This window comes from Zeus faber (genome assembly GCF_960531495.2).
Source record: "Zeus faber genome assembly, chromosome: 18".
Lineage (NCBI taxonomy): Eukaryota > Metazoa > Chordata > Actinopteri > Zeiformes > Zeidae > Zeus > Zeus faber.
The window spans coordinates 25,477,196-25,500,844 of record NC_137210.1 but is presented as its reverse complement, the minus strand read 5'-3'; the positions used below and the strand labels follow the sequence as shown (position 1 = coordinate 25,500,844).

Below are 23,649 nucleotides of genomic sequence, written 5' to 3'. Positions count from 1 at the left end.
CACAGAAAAATGTGTAATTAAACACCCAGCCAAATGGGAACGATCGCCAAGTATATAAAATTTGGTTTCAAAATCATGAAAAAAAGGCAGCACTCCCTGCTCTGAGGGGACGTGTCCGCTGAGGATGCTGAAACCACGCCCAACCGTGTTAAATGTTTACATTGGAGTAAATTCCAAGTTTAAATGTTCTGCGGAACTCAGTCCGGTGTCTCTAGTTGCTCACCTATGCTGCGACACCCTGCTCTCCGGTGCCCCCTCCCTGATCGGCTGACCGGAGGCCAGGTCGGTGCTCCGCGGCCTGCTAGCATGCAGCTAATGCTAATGCTGTGCAAAACCGGACGCGCAACGCCCTCTGCATGTTTCTGCCGGTGGGTGTCATGGGTGCCATCTGAGTAACTTCACCCCACGGCTGGAGGATAACAAGCACTGCTGGGAACTGCTCTGTTGGCTTACAGACCAGCACAAATCATTTAAAAGAAAGTGGAATTAATACCAACTGTCTGTGAAGAAACTGCAGACAATGGTAGAAAGCCTGTCGGCCGCTGTGCGTTTCTCCAAACAAAACCAGTAAAAAAAACAGTGTGCTTGTATTGTAGATACATGTTTTTTAATTTTCTGACGTTTACATGTCACCGAAAAATCCCCGCGTGCGGCGTCTGGCTTCGGTGTCCCCCACAATCTTGGAGCACGGCAACCAATGTCACAAAAATGTTTATAATTAGGCCTTGTAGATCAAATATGAGTGAATATTCAACCACTGGATCACGTTTTTCTCGCCTCAAATCTGTTCAGAAACAGATTTTGGTGGAATGATGAGGTGAAATCAGTCAAAGTTTACGGACTACATACAACGGAACCCGGAAGTAAAACTCAAACCCCTTTGGCTCACAGAACTAGGGGCCTAAGGAGGGTGGCGCCACCCACTGAAACAGACCATCCTGAAATGTTAGCATGGCTAGAATGCATAATCTGAGTGGTATTATCAGCAAAACAAATTCAAAATCATCTTTTGGGGACTCCAGAGACCTATATTAACTTGTGGAAAAGGAGCTTAAAGGTCCCCTTTCAATCAAACCACTTTAAAACATGTAACTCATTAATGAAGCTACCGCTCATATCTGCTGGGTCACATTAGTCAGGACAGAGAGTAAACACCCAGAGACTGTTTTTACTTGCTGGGGGATGGCAACAGCTGTGAGGGTGCAACTTTGAAAGATTAGCACCGTAACCCGTGAATGCATGCTGTGCCATTTAGCTACAGGGAGTATTTGGCACAGAGGGGCTACTGTGTTGCATGGCCCACGGTGTTGGGTAATACCAACTCAAGGTCTTTCCCCTGTGGTTGGATGAAACAGGGAGATACAACCAAATACAGCCAGGTCTGTGTCATTTATAAAAGTCATTTCAGAAAGTAAAAGGGCCAAGGGAGAAGAACAAGACCTTGGTCATAACTTAGTACAGGGCCTTTTAACCATTTGTGACTAAGGGTCCACCATCCAGACTAAGAAGCAATCTAGGGACCGCCGGTTGATGTCTAGCTTAACAATGCATAGTGTATATTATTACTTATATAATGCTATCAATGTTACCCCACTCGGCATCCACTGCAGCCTGGTAATCCTGCAAAGGCGGGGATTCCTCCTTCAATGGCCCCTTTTCAAGGCCCTCCCCCCTCTTATTATTATCATTAAAAGTGTCAAAGATATTTTCATCGCTTTTGGCCTTGAAACAACATGATTGAATGCACCGTCAAGAGCCACCAGCAGTGCTTTGATGGCGGACCACCGGTTGAAAACCCCTGATTCAGTAGGGAGAGGCACTATACCGCCTCACTTCTCATTTGGCGGGAGAAGGAATTTGATTAGAATCTGCTGCAGTTGCAGTGGTTTAATATCACACTCAATGTCGCAGGACTGCATCTCTGGAACCTCCCAGTTTCACAAAAGAGCAAATCGTTGAATTTTGAGGTACTGCTCATGCAAGCGTGAAGAATCATTCACAAATAGAAACAAATAGCCGGGTATGAACCAAACACGTACACACAAACCCAGGGACGGCTCACTGAATCCCAAAAGCCAGGTACCAGTCCCCTGCCTTCAATTTGAAAAGCACTAGCTCAGACACAACCACGGGGGTCTTCCACCCAAAGGAGACCTGAGCCCAGCAGCAGTCTAGGAAACAAAATGAGATGGAGCAGAATTAATGCACATTTCCACCTGCATGACGACATATGCCGGTTCAAGGTGCTCAAGTATTTTGTGTGCATGTTTTTAATGTAATTTGACATTACTAGTTATGTATATTTGTTGGACCTTGGGATTTCTACTCTCAATGCGAGGAGAAATTCCTTGCGTAATTTTTTCATGTGTAAAAATAGAAAAAGCACAATTGTATATCACAATTACTTCCAATAAGTAATGACAGACTTTTTAATCGGTGACTTATTATGCGTAAGGTTATTGTGCGTACTCACCGGGTGTCGGGACATTCCACTGCATATACTGTATGTATGTGACAAATAATCTCTTGAATCTTTATTTAGAAATGTGACCCCACAATACCAAAGAGGATAAGCAATATTATTAACATTCACTTACTCCTGGGAATAGAATAAATTTGACTGGCTATTTTCTTTGAAAATGTTTGTACATTTGGCTTTAACTTTTCACCAATTATTAGTTCTATATCCCCGATTCAAAATGCGACATAAAGATACAACATAAAGGAAATCATAACAACAACAACAACAACAACAACAACAATGCCACTGAAAAGGGAATATGATGACACAGGGGTCTATGAGGGGACTTTTGCAGCGGAGCGGCTCCCTTTGCTGTTCAGGCAACATTGAGTGTTGCAGCGGCGTGGCAGCCTGGTACCAGACAGGATGTCTGAACGATCACTTGAAAGGCTCGTCAGCCCCACAGAGCTGTTCCGCAGGCTTTTTAGTGATTGATTTTGTCGTCAGGCCTGGCTCCGCCCGGCACGAGGCAGACAGAGGGAGCGGGAGGGAGGCAGCGTAGATGAGGATGCAGGGTGTCCTCGGCATCCGCCAAACTCTGGCGCACTGGCACCGCAACTACATCTAGCACGTTTAAAACTTCTCACGACTTTCTAAATTCCACTGAATATTAATTTCAAGAACTTGTGTCAAGTTAAAAACATACAAATTGTGTCTTTGAAGATAAATAAATAAATAAGCAGGTCAATAAAATAACATCCAACTCCAACTACATCCCTTCATTTCATTTCATTATGGAAATGAAAGCTAGCCAAACCACAATCCCATATCACCATTTATCACTAGGGATGCTCCTTTGTAGCTTCTCCAATATCACAAATGTTTTTATTCATTTGCCCAAAAAGGTCATTTCTTAAACATTGAATTCCAATCCAAGTGAGAACGAATGTAGCAAACCAGAAACATTTAGTTTTCATATCCAAACCTGAAATTTAAGGCCTTATATTCATTTTATACATACTGAACAAAACGTATCTTGAGTTAGTTCAGCAAGTTAAACAACACTATGGTGGTTTTACTACTACTACTACTACTACTACTACTACTACTACTACTACTACTACTACTACTACTACTGCTACTACTACTACTACTCATAATAATAACAACTTGAATTAGAGAGCACTTTAAAAAGCAATAATAACAAAAGACCAACAATAAATTAATATGCAGGAAAGACAAATAAGTAACAATAAATAACAACATAACTGTAAAATAATTTATGAATATGAATACAAGTAAATGATAAAAGACAACCCAAATCAGGAATGTTTTCTCTGAGAAATACTTTTAAGATTTAAAAGATCACACTTTCTCAGCCAGCCTCGGGCCCTGGTAGCAAAGACTGTCATCCTTAGTTTGAATTCTGACTTGATCGTGAGGCCCCAAGTCACAAAACACGTATAGTTTAAGGATCCCAAATTAGGTGCTAACGGATCTTTGTTTTAGTCATAAGCCTGGCAACTGGAGTTCTGAACAACGTGGAGGCGGTCGAAAGTCTGTGTATTAAGACAAGTCAAAAGACTGTTGCAGCAGCGATGGTGTGATGAGATAAAAGCTTGTGAAACGGTCTCTGTGTTTCTAACATTAGGAAACAAAAACATCTTTTGGGTTTGGGGATGATTAACACCGGCTCAATTCTATACGTGTAATCATCAAATTTACTCATAAACCAATTGTTGAGGAGTTGCAGTTGAAACTAGTCAATTTGACGAGAGCATGAAAATGGGATAATGAGTGAGTATTTGGATGAAAGTGGAAGTGGGTGGAAGTAGTTTGTTTAGTGACAGTTTTTAAATCTTTTCTTCTCGCCGCTTTCATGTCAAATCTGGTGGTAACATTTCTTAATCACACATGTCTGTTGAATTGAATGGGCGGCTCAGAAGTCACAGAGTCAGTAGTTAAGAGCAATATTGTTGTCAAATTTACAAACGGAAGCATTTTTTTCCCCTTCAGTTGCACTGCACTGTCTGATGTATAAGGGTGTCAGCTAAATGCAGAAAATGCAAAATATAATCCAATATAAATGGATAACATGACTCGTGGGTTTGCACGCTGCAAGTGCTCATGGGATACTGCAGCAAACTCTGGACTCCCTAATGGGCGGGGCCAGCACATGTCCCAGAACAAGAAGAAACCACAATTATAGCCATAACAGCCAAGATTGTAAAATGTCACATAGCAATGTGATTATGCACACACACACCCAAACAAGCAAAATTGCTTACACACATACAAACCCACACACACAGACAGATATACAAATCCAAACACAGACTATATGACTAGGAAAATGCCCGGTAGACACTTGCTGATCATCTGGAGTAGCATAATAATGACCCCAAGCTGCTGCAGAAAAAACCTGTCACTCCTCCTCTCTACTCTTTTCTTTTGAAGGGTGATTCAGGAGTTGAACGTTTCAGCACAAAAATGGGGGCGGGGCCTGCCACAAGACACACCTCCTCAGACAAATGGAACTCAAAGAGGAAGAGCGCTCCAGAGACAGTCAGTCCACCTGACGGAGAACTCGCGGTTTCCCCAAATTGTACAGCTATGAATCACCAGGAGCCAGACAAGCTGAAGCAGGTACTACGGTCAGCCATACTGCCTTCAAGTTAGCCACTCTTTTTTTTTTCAGTTTTTTTTTCTTAAAAGGCATTGTTAGGCTGTTATTTTTTGGACAGTATGAACTGAATGGAATAAAAATTTGGGTGCTTTTTATCAGCTGTATATTTGATCAAATGTTAGATGTTAGGTAGATCTTATGGTCAGGTGAGTTGGTGAAAAAACAGCAATAACCCATAACGTTGTCGGGCTGAGACATGACATTACCCACAGAGTAAAACACTATACAAAGATCAAGCAGAGGTTCGTTGTTGTAATTCTATTTCTGTGTACATTGGATATTGACATAAAAAGTGGGAAGCATTTATAGTGTCTGGATCCGTCAAATCATCTCTGCATAACGAGTATCGACGGGATATTTTTTGCAGTTTTGGCGTTATGACCCAGCAGCAGCACATCTAACCGCTATGACAGGGTAAGATGAACGATCAGTCCATCTATATCCTGCTGCAAACCCTATATCATATGGAAGTGTACTGTGTTTGGAAAAAGCCTCCACGTCGACAGATGTAAGAGCATGAGATTGCTGACTGATCCAGTCTTACATTAACTGGGCCAACCTGACTCGTCAAATAACACTGCGGCAGCTGAATGAGCTGGTGTTTGCTCTCTAAACACCAAAGGTATGCATGCCTGCGTCGCAAAGAAAATGTGCAAGGCAGCCCAGGGCCACTGTCCTTGTGTTGTGGATAGCCTGAACGCAATCGTGTAGAGGACAGGTTATCGGGGAATGCTTTAAACTAGGGGTGTTGAGATTGAACGTTAGGGTCGCATGTAGGGTACAGCATGCTTAACATATTGAAGCATATTCAGAGCTGCTTTCACACACACACATGGACAATGTCTGGATAATGTCCAGACAAGGACCTGATTATCTGGACATTGTCCGGTGTTACCCTTTCACACATGTAGCACACAACCGGAGATTGTCCGTGTCAGACACGTTTACACTACCTGGAAATAATCTGTTTGGTTTCGACAAGGGGCGGAGCCTGGGTAGAGCGTGCAGGAGGCAGGGTGTAGGCAGGCTGCGCAGTTTTACAGCACACCGAAGATGGCGGACGAGGCTACAGACTTATCAGTAGTTGGGCTTTTTTGCGCTGATACTCCATGTATTTGGACGTATCAGCAATATAAACGAAAGAGTGGAAAGGAATATAACGGAAAGCAGAAAGGAGTACCAGGCAGCTACGTTCCGTGCATGAAGATAAATAACTGGTGCATGACAGAGACGTCATCAACACGCGACACGCCCACTTGTTTACTGTCAATGTGCCGGACAATTACCTGCTCTATTCACACCTACAGCTCAATCAGATTTACCCGGACTTTGTACTTGGGTGCTGGCTGGGTAAAGTCCTTGTCAAATTATTCGGACATTTGTGTTCACACATACAGCTCATCCAGGTAATGTCCAGATAATTTCAGGGTTGCAGTGCATGTGTAAAAGCAGCTCAAAATACCCATCCATCCCTGCTTTCCCCAAGTCAAAAAACGAAACTAAAGTTAGCCAATTTCAGCACTGGCCCAAAACTACCAGTTCACAGCAGAGTTGTCCCCTGTGCAAATTAACTATTAGAGTTGATTTAACAGGCATACACCATTACTTTCAGAGATAAGCATCTTTCCTATAATTGGTGCTTACCACCAGTCCATTCACAAGCATTTCAGAGTGAGTTAATTTTGGTTATTTTTGTTTCAAAAGGCCGCTACAGTAAATTCTAAAATGCATTCGATGCTTCAATATAAAGAACAATTTGATTGTTCATTTCGAGAGCCAAAAGACTTTATGAAATAAAAAGTATAATAAAAAATGTATTCATGAAATGCCCCCCACGCACCCCCACCACAAAGTTTGCAAAATGAATTGCCCAATGTGAATTGCAAAGTCATTAAACCTTGACATTGCTTCAGATTATAAGCATACCATCAGAATCTCACACCGTCACATCCCTACTTGGGACGACAGGAGCCAGGCTAGATTTGTTTTTTAAGCACCCACTCACGGCTACAGGCCTATCCCCAAACCTCCGTTTATGGAGAATGAATCAGTCATCCTGGCTCGCTCTCGCCCTAACTAAATACTTTCCACATTAGTTGCCTGGTGATCAGCTGTGTTCTCTGTGGGCTCGCATCTCTGTGTGGGTCAGAGTCAAGCCAGGATTACATAGACAGTCAAGGTCATGTATTGTTTAATGTATTCATTTGTATAGTTTTTTTGTTGACATATTTTTCCTGTCCATGCAAACTGTCCTTGCAACGCCATCTGTGCTTGAAAAGAGGCGACACCATCACCTGCTGTGTCTGACCATGAGGACTTCCGGTACGTTCAAGAAGTCAGGATGCTCTGAAGCGTATACCAACGCCAACAGCTATCTAAAATGTTGTATATTAAAGAGAAGGCTTGGTCTGTTTTTTTGGACACATAAGAGTGTGTTGGAGGTCTCTAGAGGAGAATGTGTCTGTTGTTATGTTTTAATGAGCCTTAACTGAGAGATGAGGTCTACAGGGCTCAGTGAAAGTAAAGCATCGCGTCTGTATTTGTATCAGACGAGGCGTAGTCCCTACAGAGAGCACATCAGAGGGAGAAAAATGGATGGAGAGAGGGAAGAAAATAGAGCAGGATAGAGAGAAGTTGTTGACCAACAGTGCAATGGAGCTTATACGGAAATGTGGAACAATACACATTTTCTTGGCATCTACTAAAAAGCTGCTGGTTTTGAGTGAAGTTCAGGAAGTAGACATTGTTTCAGGGAGAAAAATCCAACATTCATAGAATTTAAATCGATCTCAAATATTCGCACAGAAACGGACAAGCACCAACTATGCTGTACAGTAGATTAACCAGCGGGCATTATAACTGTATGAACTACATTTGGAGTTCACAGATTCAAAAATAAAAGGCTTGGTTCAGGGTGAGGTCCTCATTTGGCTCAATGTAGGACAAGTAATGCATAAATGCACTACCGAGAAATGCACTACTACGAAATAAGTGTCACTTATCTGTCCTGATTTGGCCTCCTAAACCCCTTAATCTAAGTGATAACCTGGCCAGTTCCAATTAAACCAGTATTTGTGTCGATTAGACACACTCTCTTTAAGGCCATTCTCTAATTACTCCATCTCTCAACACTCTCACTAGTAGGCCTCATTCACAAATTACCAGATTTGATTGTAAAGTCCATTTCCATTTACATGGTAAAGCCAAAATGTTTGTTAATTTGGAAAACACATTGGAAGGCATTATGTTTATGACTTCTATATAGAATGTCTTCAAAAATCCTATTCTATGAAAAATCGCCCATAAATGAGCTCTTTCAGGATCTTTGCGACACGGCTTAGTCACATACGACACTTTAAACTGCATGCCTTTTATTGAGTTGACAGGGCGTCTACCTACACAAATCAACATTTACAGGCAATTAAAGAAAGTTTTTTGGAATGAGTCCCCTCACCTATTTAACAGATAGACCATGTTAATTGATGATATAGACAAAAACATCCTCAAGCTTACATTTAACTAAGCAGCACATTGCACTGGTACAGCTTCTCAGCGTAGAGCCAACAGAGAGAAAATGTCAAAAAGCAATGGTCCCGGGTGAGGACTGGAGTGCGCTTCAGGTTATGTGGGGCGCTGAGGTCGGACCTAGCTTTGTTCAGACAGTGGATCTCTGAAAAACACAGTACTGCACAAAACAAAACAAAAAGCAGCGTATCCCAACATTAAATCAGTAAACAATATGTTCTCACAGCGAGGGAAAAGAGGGCAGCCAATGCCTGCTGATGCAATCACAATTTTCAGGGTCAGATGAACTTAAAAATGGAGCCCTCCGTCAAATACAGCACAATCAATCTCAGTAGGGGAATGTGGGCCAGAGCCAAACAATGCAATAAGGCCGTGGGCCTTGGCATGGCCCGTTCCACACCAGAACAGATCTACCCAACACAATGGGGCAAACACACAGTATTTTATTGAACAATATAATTCCATATCAAGCTAAAAAATAGTAATTTGAACTCTGCCACAAACAGTTCTCAAACGAAAGATAAAGATGTTTTCAGATTTGTTTTTTAGGCTTTAGTGACTATGTTAATGCCCAAAGAGGAGTGACTTTCAACAACCTCATGAAAACGTGTGTCTCATCCTTCCAAATGTAGCTGCATTCAAGAGATGTCATTTATGTTTTTACTTTTACTCATCATAAAGGCACAAGGATACATAGCTTTAAATAACTCATAATTTGAGATACTAGAAGGCGTATTTCCAAAATTTCATAGGATATGAGTTTGTTGAGCCTTGCACTGAGCTAAAGCAGTCAGCGTGCAGACCTGGAGTATCCTTTTGAGAGGTGAATCTCAAATTTGACTCGAGACTTACGTCCCTTGACTGTCTTATTACATGTTCCCTTTGCAAACGTCTCTTAAGTTCAATACAGCCTTGTGGTTTTGAACAAGCCATAAACAGATTACACAGATGATCTGGCAAATGAGGTGGTCAATGGGGTTTGTTATAAGGCAGCTCTTAACAGAAAAGCTCTTATTACATAGAGCCAGATTCATCGCACATGCCTTTTGGACAATAAAATGTGAATATTGGAACACGGAAGCAAAGCTTGGTCGAGACAAGTATTTCTCAACATGAAGCAAACTGTGGAAAATATAAGGGTTAAGGTTAATGTACTTTCTCTGGAACATGGTCCAAACAGAGAAACACAAACACCATTCCGAATCGGCCAGGGCCACGGGCCCTTCCCACGACCTCCAACACTCTTTCTGGTGTTTACCTTAAAGTTGCTGCAGTTCACCCAGGTGCTGGCGATGCCGTCCACCATCTTATCGAGCGCCGTCTGGTCCATCTCCAGGTCGTGGGACTTCTCCTTGTCTGAGATGTAGTCGATGATCTCCTGGCCTACTTGAAGCCGTCGGCCCATGTCCTTCTGCAGGACCAGGGCCAGGCAGTGCTCCATGCTGGGCTCCATGACGGCCAACGCTCACCCCGCCCTCCACCTCCCTCAGTCTGCCCTGCTGGCTGGTTCGCTGGACAACCACCACGCCGACCGGCTGCTCCGGTTTTGAGCTAACGGGAACAAAAGCTTAACAATTTGAGCCCCACTTAGTGCACGTGTGGTGGGGCGGGTGTGGCGGGCGACCCAGAAAAACGGGAGAATTAAGGCTGAAATTAGTGTTAAAACCCTTGTTGGGGGCAGGCGTTGTGTGTGCCAGCACGCTAGCCGGCTCAGGGCTGGGCCTTCAGGAGATGAATGGAGGAGCGCTCTGGGAATGGCAGCAATGCAGCATGTGTGTGTCTGGACAACAGCTGGGGAGGACCGGCTTCTCCCGCACACTTTCCTCCCTTTATTTATTTTTACCCTCCTCTTCTCTTCTCTGGGAGGGAACTGAGCCAAAGAGCTCAAGTGGCAGCAGCGGCGGCGGTGGTGGGTTGGAGATGGATGGAGAGGCCAGAACAGGGACGACTCAAAGCTCACTCCTCCATAGCCTGTCCCTGGGTCGGCTCTGCGGAACCCTGGGGAAGCAAACGCAGAGCGCACGTGCAAACATCAGAGTCATATTCGACTTTAATGCTTTTCAAATACCTTGGGCTGGAATGTCTGCATCTATCGGCAGCTTAAACTGTCACCAGCAGAACCAAGAGCAATCGACAATATGGCAAGAGCCTAGAACCCTCTTAGAACTAGGGCCGGTTTAATTTTGATACGAAAGGTCACTTTTTGATATTGATTCAATCCGATATTGTTTAGATGGCTCACGATACGATTCGATGTCGCGTTTTTGATATTTTACACATATTGAGGATTTCTACCAACTTTTCGGTGCACCATCTGAAAATTGAAATGAAACTGAATGGAATTTAATTGCATCAGAGTTACAATTGTTTTAAAGCCGCATAATGATTGTTTTGCAAGCCGTCTCTTTCAAATAGAGCATAAGCAAGTCACCAGCAATAATGAGCAATTACTTGATTATTGCAATCAATGATGAGTATTTCCTTTACTTTACAAGGTGTCTTTACAATACAACTTTCCCAGATACGAGTCTCTGAATGATGTCAATATTTAAATCCCCCCCAACACACCCCCTCCACTCCCCCCTCCTCCCATGCTTCAAATGTTCTGGCTTGACAACCGGCTGCCGTGGCAACGTGGGATTGGGGGAGTGGGGGAGTTGGGGCAGGGTTCAGCCGTAGTGCTGCTATGAACAAAAACACGAGCACACCGCTGCAGCAAGTTCAGAAACACAGCCGTCACATGCTGACCGAGCAGCTTAGCGCCGAGGACCCGGGGCTTTGGGCTGTGTGACAGGGAAAACTATCTCCAAATCTCCAAATGTGATCGATTGTTCCGAGGGGGAACAAGTCAGGCCTCCAAAATATTAGGCTACAGATTGGGGCACGACTGTTGAAAACACGCTCAAGCATATAGCCTTTATACCAATTAGTCCCGTTTATGCACTTGTCAGTCATAAATGAGTGCCATAAAAACCAGCCTGCTGCTTCATTCATTTTTTTGCTTTTTCACTTGACGGTGTGAAAAAAAAAACCACGGTAATACATATAATATATCGCAGCAATATCTAGCATATGGTACTTTATCACTATTAATATTGTTACTATTATTACCATTAGTATGTAGGTATTATTATTATCATTATTATTACTACAATTATTATCATGGCTGCTGTTATTACTGTAATATTATAAAACTGTATTTTTTACTTACTTTTTTGTAATTTATCTTAATCTGCTGCATGGAGCACATTTTGTGTATTCTGTATATATATTTTGTATTCTATTTGCAAAAGCATGTTTGCAGACTGCTAAGCGTGTTTATACTACTGGTCTGTCCGCACAATGCTCCCTGTACAGTAAATGGAAATATAAATGGACAAATGAACACATTCTCAAATGTATTAAGTCATTTAAATGTCACTTCCCTAACAACACCTAAAGCATCCCATAATAACAATTATACATAGAATTCAGACTCATATTTTTTCTTCTTCTTTTCTTCTAGTTAAGTTTATAGGTTTATTGTACGGGAGCAAAAGTTTCTTGTGTATTTTTTTTAATTTATATTATACATTTCTATTTTATTTTGCATCGCTTTCCTGTTACGTCTCGGGTTCCATTTATCATATCACATGTCATTCTGTCGAGCGTCTATCGCGATATGTTTTATTCTTTGCGGGAAACTGCCGAGTGTACGGTGTATGTGTTTAACACATACATTTACATTTTATTTTAAATATTTCCACTGTGCTACTTTATTATGATCGCCTGCGGCCGTCAGGGGCGTCATCACACGGGTCCTAACCATCCCACCGTACCTGTGCTCGCCCCACTCGGCGGTCTGTGCTATTGTGTGACATTAGCCCCTCCGCTCCCCGCGCCGAAAAAGCCCCAAACGCCTCACGGAATGAAGCCCTCGCCCCCCGCAGAACAGCTGGGCGAGCCTCACCGCTGGGGCTCCGCGACCGGGAGCCGCGGCTAGGCTAACAGCGGCGCCGCTGCCCGGGCCCCTGCGTCTTTATTCCCGTCACGGCGGCGACGCCGAACCACTCACCGCATCCTTGTTTTCTCCTCCTCTCCCCCGCCGCCGCCGCCGCCGCCGCCGCCGCTGCCGCTCTCGGGTCTCGGCCGGTGCGAACGCGTGGCGCCGGGTCGGTTCTCCGGGGCTGTGTTGTGTTGTGGTGGTGGTGGTTGTTTTTTTGTTGTTGTTGTCCTTCTTTTTGGGGTGCGTCCAGCACCGAGCCTCGGTTCTCTCTCTCTCTCTCTCTCGCTCCCTCCGCCCGGAACGATGTGTCTGACGGGAGAGGAGGGGACCGCGGGGCGCATGCGCGGTGCGGGCAGGGATGGCGGCAGTGGGAAGACTGTTCCCACGGGAAACACCTTTTGTCCTCATGATACAAGGGAGATGTTCTGATCAGCCACATACTAATACAAATACTATACTTCCGCTGTGATTTATTTTTTAACATTGTAATGCTGCTTAAAATACGTGAACTCCTATTCCTCATCTTTAAACAGTTGAATGCATGGAAAGCTAGCGGCGCATACGTGTTTTTTCCAGTCCGTTGTCTTTCTTTTCCAATTTGAACTTCTTGAGTCGTTTCATCGCTCGTTCATACAACCTCCGCGACTCACTGATAGGTCCCCGACTCCAAACCCCTTCGGCGACCTCTGCTGGTCGGCACAGGAGGCGGCGAACAGAGCAGCGGCTCGGTCGATGGGCTGCAGCTCGGGCTGCCACAGCGTTTTCCATTTTTTTTTTCCACCCTTCGCCGTCAGAGAAATTCAATCCGGAGGACTTGTTTCGCTGAGGAAAGCATTAAATACTTCGCACAAACCATTGCGTCAAAAGTTAACCCGCAAAGGAGATTTACTTCTTGACAGATGAAGCCCATCATTAAACTGCACTTTGTTTTCTATCCCCGCCGTTCTCCCTCAACCCACAGCCACGAGAGATCACACCATACATTGATCTTATTTATTGTTATAGACCATAGCACACGTAGATTTTCGACAAGCTTTAATTCCTAACAGTCATTTTGAAAGATGTAAATAACTTTGGACAAGTTAGATATTAACAAATATAGCAATTTCCTGTTATTTCTACAACCCATTTACGGAAAAAAGTTCAGATGGAACGAAAATTCAATCCGGGTTCATCCTGAGCTGAACTCGATGGCGGGTTCTTCGAGTACCGACCAGGGTATTCACTAGTAAAAACTCAAATAGCCAGGGACCGCTCTCCCTAATGACGCAGCCCCTCCACCAAAATGCCCTTTCTAACAAGGCACCCCCTGATAAACAGTCCATTCTTTTAATTATCCTGCTCCTCCAGAAGCAAATAACACAGACAGTACATAACTTAGAAATGCATCTCAGTCCGTAACGAAAAGACTCTCAAGTCTTATTCTGGCTCCTCTGCGGCAGCCTCCGCCCCCTCGCTCTCAGAGTCTTCCTCCTCCTCCTCCTCCTCTTCTTCCTCCTCCTCCTCCTCCTCCTCGCCGCCCGCCGGGTCTAGCGTCGGCATCTTGATGATGATTTCCGTGTCGTCGTCGTCATTGCTGTGGACTTGTGACTTCCTCCTCTCCAGGACGGACGGCGTGCAGAGCGGCGTGACGTCCTGGCGGCGACACGCATCGGAGAAATGACAAAAAATGTAAATAAAAAAAAAAACAAAAACAAAACACGCTGCGTTGCATTGTGGGTATGATTTAAACATCCCACACTGGAAATTGCGTTTGTGACAGTTAAAAATGTGATCTAGCAGTTATTCGTATACACTGTTAGGATTATTTTTTTTTTAAATAAAATTAAGGGATAATATCAGGATACTTTGACAGTGTTATCTTACTGACTTTTGAAATTTAGGAACATTATAATTGAAAAACCCAATTACTTCTCAATCAAAATGTCTGGCTATAGCCTACCCCACCAAATGGAGCTTGGGAGGTGGTCGGAAGTAATTCAATAAGAGTAAAAAAATATATACACACAGTGGTTTACAGGTGCGAAAGCTCTCTACAGAGTAAATGACGCATCCCATAATGCACCTGTTGCCTTCCCCCGTGAACAATATTTCACAGCGTCAAAACATTGCCCATTTTGTTGGCGCATGGGTTTTTGACAGGCCGCCAACCGCGCAGAGCGGGCGATAAGCTCGACGCGCCGCGGTTATCCGACCCCGAGAGGGCGGAGCGGGGCGGGGTCACCTTCGCGCCGCGCCAAACCGAGTCGGGCACAATACAAACAGCAGGGAACGTGTCCAGGGGAAAGCGGTGCTTACGTCGCTGCACGTGGAGGTATCCAGGGCATCTGAGGAGCTTTTCTTCTGGGGAACCTGCGACGCCTGGAAACACAGAAACGGTTCCTCTGCAGATTAGACCGAAAACCACCACAGATATATTACATGTATTCTGGGGAAAAAAAAAATTCTCACTGCCGCTGTACATTCCTTTCATTTGCCGCTTGAATATTTTGTTAACATTCTTCGTATTATGTAAATACTTTTTACGTTTAAATTTTGATTTGCTTTCGCTGTTTGTTCTGCAGGTGCTGAGTCACTGCACGCCGGAGCCAGAGTCCCTGCACGTGTCGGGCGAAGCAGCGCAACAAAAGATTCTGACGTCAACAGAGCAAGTCTGAGCGTTCACGAAGGAACGGACTTAACAAAAACATTTTCCAAATCAAGTTCAAAATAGTAAAAATGCTCGTATCGAGAACGGCTCCGACTACGGGAAGATTCCTTAATACCTGATATAGCTTCACGAGCAGGATGATTTCTATATACATATATTTTTTTACTCCTTACACGAGGAGGAACGAGTTAAAATGGGAGAGCGTACAAATCCTGGGAAGTCGTAGTCGATGCCGTGTGCCGCCAGCCGCTTGCGGAGCTTCGACTCCTTGCGGAGCAGCTTCTGCGTCATCTTGGCGACCTCCTCGGGCGTGTGCTCCTTGTTGTAGCGCGTCACCGCCGGCAGCTTGGGGGGCTTGAACTCCCTGGAGCAGCCGTCGAAGAGCTTGGCGTGGACCTTCTCCGGGGGCATCAGGTGACCTGGGGACATCCCAGAGTTCCGTTCATTTCATTTACTTGACCAATTGTGTTTTTCGTGCGCAGGGCAAGACCGCAGCGCTCTCACGTCTGGATGCTCGCGGAGTCCAAATATGTATAGCTGTCATAGCAGGTCGCCAATTTTGAGTTATTCTTGTTTTCAAGGAATGGCGCATTTACAGCCCAGTTTAAACACCGACAAAAAGGAACATAAAATAGAACTTAAGTCGCAGAGAAGCCTGTTATTCTCAGTGTAAAACAAAACTCAAACACCACACCGTCGGACCAGACACCGCTGTCTAAATTAATGGCGATGGAAGTGCAGAGGCCAACCTCGCTTTAACATCGTTTACATTTAAAGAAAATGGAACGTTGCTCAAACAGATTCCCTTTTCACCAGTCGTCTTTGTAAAAGCACTCACATTTGAGGAGCCTCTCCCTCATCAGGTAGTTGTTCATCGTCTCCGCGACGATCTTGGCCACTTCGTCGCACTCAAACTCCAAGAAGGCGTAACCTTTACTGCCACCTGTCTGGGGGGCAAAGGGAGGAACAAACGCAGAGTTTCCTCCGTATCCCAGACATAAAGAACACCAGAGTCGAGGCCCCGGGGCTGACGGGGACGCGTCCTAAAAGCCGCGTTTGTGGGCGCATGGGTTTCATCACGTTGCCACTCGGAGGAGCAGGTGATAGCATTATGCACCGTCTCACTGTAGGCACAGTAATCTGAGCTCAGACCATCGAGGCGTCAGAGCTCATTTTCAGTTTGTGCCACGACCAACCGAGAAAGCTAAACATCGCACCAAGGGCGGGGAGGTAACATTACACACCGCCATGGAATCTGCCGATAGTAGGGCTGAACGATTTGGGGAAATAATCAAATTTAGATTTTTTTTTTTTTTATAGATCAATATTGCGATTATGATTTAGTATACAATTTTTTTTTCAAAGTTCCTTATCTTATATATTATTTACTAAACACAACGCGGAGGTTCGCTTAAAACAACCAATCATTCAACCAATTCCCTTTTGAATTTCCTGGTGCCGATTTCTAAAATCTCCCTACAAAGGATAAGGAGCGGAGGAGCTAAATAAAAGGACCAAATCGTGTAATTATCACGAGGAAAGGATCCGTCCCGACCCCCGTCTCTGCTCCACGGAGGAGGCGGCAGATAGAGCCCGAAACTTGGTCAAATTCAAACTTTTTTTTTTTTTTTTTTAAATTGTAATAGATATTATAGATTTATTCAAACATGTTTTTATCCTGAAGGAATAATCGAACACGATTTTTGGCCGATGTTGACAGCCCTTATTTGGTTAGACTGTGTAACATAAAATAACTTTAAGCACAGCAATTGTCGTGTATTCTATTGTGATGTCGGTTTGAAAGATTCATCATTCAGCCCCAACAGAGAGACAACCAATTTCAATACGGAGGTCGTTGTCTCTTCAGTATCAGCAAATAAGGCAGTAATAAAACGGTATACATCAAACAATCAGGATAGAGAACTTTAAAATAGCAAAAACGATTTTGCTCAATCGGTTTGCCCACCAAGAGTTAACATGCAAAAGACCAGACTCGACACGCGGACGTGGACAATCGGTACCTTTTTACTCCTTGCCAGACGTAACCTCCGGATCTGTCCAAACTGCTGGAAGTACGACTTGAGCTGCGTCTCGACGAGACCCTTGGGCAAGTGCGCGACATAAACCACACCGGGATTCAAACTCAACGGCCCCTGTTGAAGGCGGAACGAGAAGGTGTAGTGAGTGAACAAAAACATTCCAGAGTGTACTGGCCAATGTTTTCAAACAATGAATACAGGTTGTGGCGTCCACACCACACGGCGCGTACGCGGTTCCACCTCCGGAGGCCACGCGCGGCTCATTCTGTGTGCGTGTGTTGGCCGGACAGGCTGCGGCGCAGGGGGGTTCTGGGTAACCGTGGGTCGCGGAGCAGCCGACGCACGCACGCCTCCCAAATCGCACGGGGCCGCGGGTTGGACTGTCCAACTTCCTGTTGGGAGGCGGGTTCGAAACGGGAAAATATAATGTAGCGGATGGAAACGCGACTCGTAGACGAGGTTGGAAAGTATTTCTATTTGCATATGTTCAAGTTCAAAAGTCTTCAAATAAAGTTTGGAAGAGAGGACAACAATAAAATCTGATTTATTCTATGGTTTCTGTAGATTGTGGCCCACTGGATGCGACACTGCCCCCCCGTGGACACCAACCAACGTCTCCCTATGACACCTGTGCACATGGCTTATGTGTAGACAGAGAAGCAGAATCCAGCTGTGTGTGTGTGTGTGTGTGTGTGTGTGTTTGTGTCATTTGAGTGGAAAATAGCTGTTACATTCATTCATTAGTAAATTATACCGCACGTCCCTCTTCTTCACCCATGTTCGGCTCACCAGCATGTTATGCGCTTCGAAGGGTTCCCACTCTCTTCAAGCAACCACTTCCCCTTTTTTTTTTTAAATGCACATGCATTCACAACCCTAACCACTCACGCAGTTCTATAATTTTTAACCAATTAGAGTTGTGTGTAAAGAAACCAGGCGTGTACAGATCCTTGATTGGCATCTCCCTGACTGCTTTGTGCAGGAGAACTTCAACCAGCATTTTCTTGAGGACTCCCAGATTACTTTAAAATTTGGTTTTAAATTTCATAAATTAATATGGTATTATTTAAATATGAATTACATGATTAATACAACTACTAGTATTATTCCCAGGAGAAATTTTGTTTTCCATGATATTTTGGTAACTTTGTCATATTCCATTCCACTAATCCTACACTACAAAATTCCAGGACACATGGGAATCCTGTGTTGTGTATGTCCAATTATTCCTGTTTATTTATGCTATATATTGTTTGTTTATCATTAGGTTTAGTGTATAATATCATATTTCATTGGGTACAGTAATCGCCATTTTTTATTTTAAATTGATTCATGGTTTTGTTATTACTGCCTAAGTTTGATGCAAGCTGTTGCTGACACTGCAATTTCCCTGCAGGGATGAATAAAGTATCCATCAAGATTCAAGGTTTATTTGTCACATACATACGTTCATACATATATGCAGTGAAATGTCTTTGCAACGCCCCCGGAGATCATCAATCCGTCTATGTAGTACTAGTGGGGGGGTGGTATTAACCTTGTTATCCTCGTATCCATACTGTTGTATAATATGTACACGTTCTATAGATCATAATGTACATAAACATCTAATGATATTCATACTCATTCATTAATTGCGTCCTTAGAGGCATTTAGCCCCTCTGGTAGACTCACTTTTACCTGCGGTTACTACTCCAAGTAGTAAGTAGTAGTTGTTTTATAAGTAATGCGCCAGACACCTGCCATATCGGGCTCAATGGACTCCATGTTCTCCATGTTAAGTAAATGTAGAAAGACGTCATTTATTTTATCATTTTAATTCGTATTTCTAGGGGGTCAATTAAGTGTCGTCATAATGTAACCCGATTGTACAGTGTTGTGTCTATTCTGTCTTTTGTGTATTTTTAGTGTGTATATATATTCTATGTCAATCACCTTTTTTTTGATTCGGCGTTTGTATTTTTGTTTTGTTTCAAATTAGCTTATTCGTTAAGTGCCAATTTTTCTGCGTCGAAGTGGTATCTCACATACGGCTCATAACGCCATAATCCGTTTGTATGTTTGTCTTATTTTGGAGTATTGAGCGTTACTATGAATGTACAATTTATGTGAAAATAAAAAAAGGTATTTGAATATCTATCACCTTTTTTTTCCCCCGACTACTAGGTTTTTTTTTTTATGCTAATAGCCGCTTACAACCGTGCACCAAGAACGCGAAACAACCCCAAAAAGCCGTTGCACATGCAACTGTCCCGAGGGGAAGATAACACTGTTAATTCGGGCGTTGACAGCAGCATAAAGCATTATAGGATGGAAATGGATGATCAACGTAAAGTAGCGCTATGCTTAAAGTAGCGCTATGCTTAAAGTAGCGCTATGCTTAAAGTAGCGCTATGCTAAGTGGCGCCGGGTCTACAGCGCGTACTTAAGCACTGGGCCCAACCCGCAGAGTATGGTTGGAAAACGACATCATTATCGTCCGTTAAATCCTCGGACATTGGGACTAAACTCGGTCGACCTTTCTATTTAAACACGATGCGGTGTCGCCAAATCACTCAAAACAAAACCCGTCCCCGAGCACCCGCCACGCGGCCGCCGTAGCCCGCGGGCCCGGGGCCGGGGCCGGGGCCGCGGCCGCGGCCGCTGTCCCCACCTTGCCGGGTCTCCGCTTCACCTCCTGGACCTTCTTCCTGAACTCGGCCTCCTCTCCGGGGTCCAGGGCCAGCAGCTCCTTGGGGGGAGGCCGGGAGGTCGCCGCTTCGCTCTCTTCCGTCATTCTTTCTCGGCGTCCGTGTCCGACGCGACGCGCTGGGCACCCGGCAGGCAGACAGACAGACAGGCAGACAGGGAGACAGACAGACAGGCAGGCAGGCAGACAGGCAGGGAGACAGGCAGGCAGACAGACAGGCAGGGAGACGCGGACGCTGCGCCGCTGCCGCTTCCACACGCACGCACCACGCGGATCCCAGCTTCCGGTCCTCCACGCGGGGCGGAACAGTGACAGCGCTGGGGTGGGAGCGGCGCCTTGTTCCTGCAGCGACGTCCGTCGGTCTAGAGAAGAACTGCAGGCGCGGCCGAAACAACAAAAGACCCAGAGCTCCACGTCTGGGAAGTGGGAATGGAGCCCAAAACCTAAAGGATAAAAAAATAAAATAAAATACAGCATGACGTTAGTTGAAATGTGATCATTAATTCAAGGAATACCGTTACATTTATTTATTTTGTGATATTTGCCCTTTTTTTTTCTCTCTTCTATTTTCTATATGTTATTCTCAAAAGAGCTCAGACGTTGAAGCTATTGATGCTTTTTATGTCTGTGGAGAAACGCACCAACCACCACAGAACATTCATGGTTTATGGAAATGTGATCGGCGGAATGAACTCATTCTGATTCTGATGAATCTATGTGTTCCATTTTATTTAGAAATATCCCGTGAAAACTTTCCGGTTATTATTATAATTATTATAATTATTGTTATTATTTAATTACAGCCATTTTTTCAATATTACTGCTGGAATTCATTCATTTTATTTTTATTTTATGAGTCGAAATGCCCTCGTCTATTATAATATCATTCAAAGATATTTCATTATCACGAAAACGCTCTTGTTATGAAAATACAACGCAGAAACTGGCGCTGGGAAAGTGTTGTTGGGAAATGAAGCCCATAACAATGAAAGAACAGCATTTGGAAATAATATTTCAATCTGAGCCTATTTTTTTATTCTCCTTTTTTTCCAGACTGATGAGCTTTTTTTTTTTTTTTTTTTTTTTTAATCTTTTAACGCTTATGGTCTGCGCTGAAGTTCTTCGACCGTCACCCGGATGATCTGATCCTGATCCTGATTCTGATCCTGATCCTGGTTCACATTCACATTCTGATGTGAGAAGGAGGAGGAGGGGGGCGTGGCTCCCTTAAATACACACGCGCACACGCTCTCGTGGCACAGCGGGTCAGTCGGCGTGTGAACCGTTAATGCAGCATCAGCAGCACCTTCACCCGCTGCCATGGCAACCAAGATCATCTACTTCACAGTGAACGGGAGACCCGAGCGGGCCGAGTTCCCAGTGGACTGCCCTTCCCAGGACGTCAAAGGTAGGACAAGGCTTAAGATGAGATATGAAATGAGATTTAACGTGAGATAAAATGAGATTTGAAATAAGATAAATTCAGATTTAAAATATTATAAACAAAGATTTAACATAAGACGAAATAAGATTTGAAATAAGATAAATTAAGATTTGAAATAAGGTGAATTAAGATTTAAAATAAAATAGGATTTAACATAAGATAAAATAGGATTTAACATAAGGTAAAATAAGATCAAGCGTACGATAAGATGCTGTAGAAGACTGTTTTGATCCTTACCTATAGGACTTTGTTGATCCAGAACAGCGCAAAGTTGTGGAATTTAAACATATCAGTGAAAATATGATCAAAAATGCATTCATTCATATTTGTTCAATAAAATAATATTTTTGATTTGTTTCTACAAATTCATTGTATACATTTTTATCAAATGCTCTTTGTTGCAGAAACCTAATACAGCTGTATAGTTGTGATAATAATAATAATGATAATAATGATATTGGTGTTAAAACACCTGCAGGCTTATCCGGTCTGGTGTAGTTTCATGCCAAGATCAGATATAGAACCAGGAGCACCTTCTTTAGTGATCATTGGTTGTAAAACAACACAGGGAACAACTGTACCTTTCTAACATAATAAGACTGGATACAAGATAATAGAGTATAAAGTTAAAGCGCAAATCCCTAAGACTTGACTTTGGCACAACAAAATCCCATATTTGATATTAAACCCGTACATCCCGTCACTTCATAAGAAACGAGCCACTCAATGCATTTCTGTTCTGCATGTGCTCCGCCGTTTTAACACTGTTGGTGGCGGGGTCCGCCACACGCGCAATAAGTGAAAGGAATGAATTTTCGCCTTGAAACGGCGTAGCGAGTGAGCTATCGGTAAAGTGTGGATATGGATGAACGTTCACACACACAAAAAAAACAAAACAGAAAAAAATATCCGAACCACCTCAAGTGACCGGACCACAGGGATGCAGCTGCTGCTGACAGCTCTACAGGCCCCGGTGTTGCTGTTTGGATAAAGGACTTCTTTATCTTATCTTGACATGTACACAGATATGAAGTATATATAAGATAACTCAAGATAGTATTTTATTGGAAAACACAGGTGTTGCAGCAGCTCAGTGGGGAACATGAAGTAAAGAGTGTGGTTATAGACTCAAAAATGAATAAGTAATAATGAAAAAAGTCTGGAAAGTGTCCTGTGACCCCATGTGGGGCCCAACCCCCAAGGTTGAAAATCTCTAGTTCAGTGTTTTTCCACCGCCGTGCCTTGGCACACTAGAGCGCCATGAGAGCTCGCCTGGCGTGCCGTGAAGATTGCTATAATTCCCCTAAAAAAAATGTAAAGGGTTGGAAATTAGCTCTTGTGTTGCAAGATCTAAAATTGCAAGGCTGCACTTATTAACGTTATTCATCAGTTCCCGACAGAACAGCAGCTCTGTGGTCATCAGAAACGGTTTCGCTCTAAAAGTCAAAGTCAAAGCGATGAACGAGAGTCAGAAGAGTCGGCTCGACTCTGAGCTCTGAACGGAATTATCACAAGAATCATTAAACGTGTCTGAATTATTTTATTGGTCAAATGTAAAGCAAAATCAGTATGAATTATGCCAAGTATATTGATCTGTTTTTCCTTGGACTTTATTTTATAATTGAATCCTCAGTAATTATTTTCAGTTTGTGAGTCGAAGGTCCCCAGTCAATTCAAATATTTGTCTGCTACGGATGAATTGTTTGCCAATTACGCATCATTAACTATTACTAGGCCATAATCATAAAAAGCCCAGTTCTACACGTTTCTGATGAATTTTGTGTATTATTATGTCGTGTTATTTCATTGTAAAAAAAAAAAAAAAAAAAAAAGGCTCCCGTGGAAGAAATAAAAGTGCTCTAGTGTGCCGTCAGTCTTTATTTTTTATTATTTCTTATTCTTCCCATGTCGTTCCAGACCTGTTCCGGTCGGCGGCCGAGGCGGGGCCCCACGACATCCTGAAGCTGTACAACCCCAAAGGAAACATCATCAACATCTCCCCTCAACTGGAGCCCAACGCCCCGGACTGCTGCTACCAGCTGGAGGTGGTGGCGGCCGACTGCAACAGTGAGCCGTTAGGTATCCCCCACACCAAGGGAGATAGATGGATAGATGGACAGACAGACAGATAGACAGAAAGACAGACAGACAGACAGGCAGACAGGCAGGC

General features: G+C 43.7%; 3 protein-coding genes across 4 annotated transcripts in view; 1 reads left to right on the top strand and 2 right to left on the bottom strand.

Annotated features, from left to right (window-relative positions):
• clasp1a (cytoplasmic linker associated protein 1a) overlaps positions 1 to 10,125 on the bottom strand; it is a gene marked incomplete at its 5' end in the record, with an annotated part of 114,158 nt that extends 104,033 nt beyond the window's left edge. For both annotated transcript variants that reach the window (XM_080019567.1, XM_080019568.1), the window contains one exon: positions 9,931 to 10,125. In XM_080019567.1, the coding sequence (XP_079875693.1) occupies positions 9,931 to 10,125 (195 nt within the window). The remainder of the gene's footprint in view (positions 1 to 9,930) is intronic.
• Positions 10,126 to 13,636: 3,511 nt separating this feature from the next.
• nifk (nucleolar protein interacting with the FHA domain of MKI67) lies at positions 13,637 to 20,307 on the bottom strand. Its single transcript, XM_080018784.1, has 6 exons — positions 20,000 to 20,307; positions 17,329 to 17,460; positions 16,146 to 16,254; positions 15,515 to 15,726; positions 14,956 to 15,018; positions 13,637 to 14,292 (listed from the first exon to the last, which is right to left on the bottom strand). Exons 1-6 carry the CDS (start codon positions 20,120 to 20,122, stop codon positions 14,077 to 14,079), a joined length of 855 nt encoding a protein of 284 aa, XP_079874910.1. The 5' UTR covers positions 20,123 to 20,307; the 3' UTR covers positions 13,637 to 14,076.
• Positions 20,308 to 21,355: 1,048 nt separating this feature from the next.
• The window catches only part of LOC307243960 (high affinity cGMP-specific 3',5'-cyclic phosphodiesterase 9A), a gene marked incomplete at both ends in the record, with an annotated part of 16,196 nt that continues 13,902 nt past the window's right edge, over positions 21,356 to 23,649 (top strand). The window contains 2 exons of the mRNA XM_080018930.1: positions 21,356 to 21,443; positions 23,397 to 23,546. Coding sequence (XP_079875056.1) covers positions 21,356 to 21,443; positions 23,397 to 23,546 — 238 coding nt within the window. The remainder of the gene's footprint in view (positions 21,444 to 23,396; positions 23,547 to 23,649) is intronic.

Bases quoted from the DNA above. Each gene is read 5' to 3' on its own strand.
- nifk (XM_080018784.1), bottom strand. From the start codon at position 20,122: ATGACGGAAGAGAGCGAAGCGGCGACCTCCCGGCCTCCCCCCAAGGAG. The intron at 17,461-19,999 runs GTGGGGACAGCG...CGCCTTCAACAG, and splicing joins TGAAGCGGAGACCCGGCAAG to GGGCCGTTGAGTTTGAATCC. The intron at 15,727-16,145 runs GTGAGTGCTTTT...GGATGTCCCCAG, and splicing joins GAGGGAGAGGCTCCTCAAAT to GTCACCTGATGCCCCCGGAG.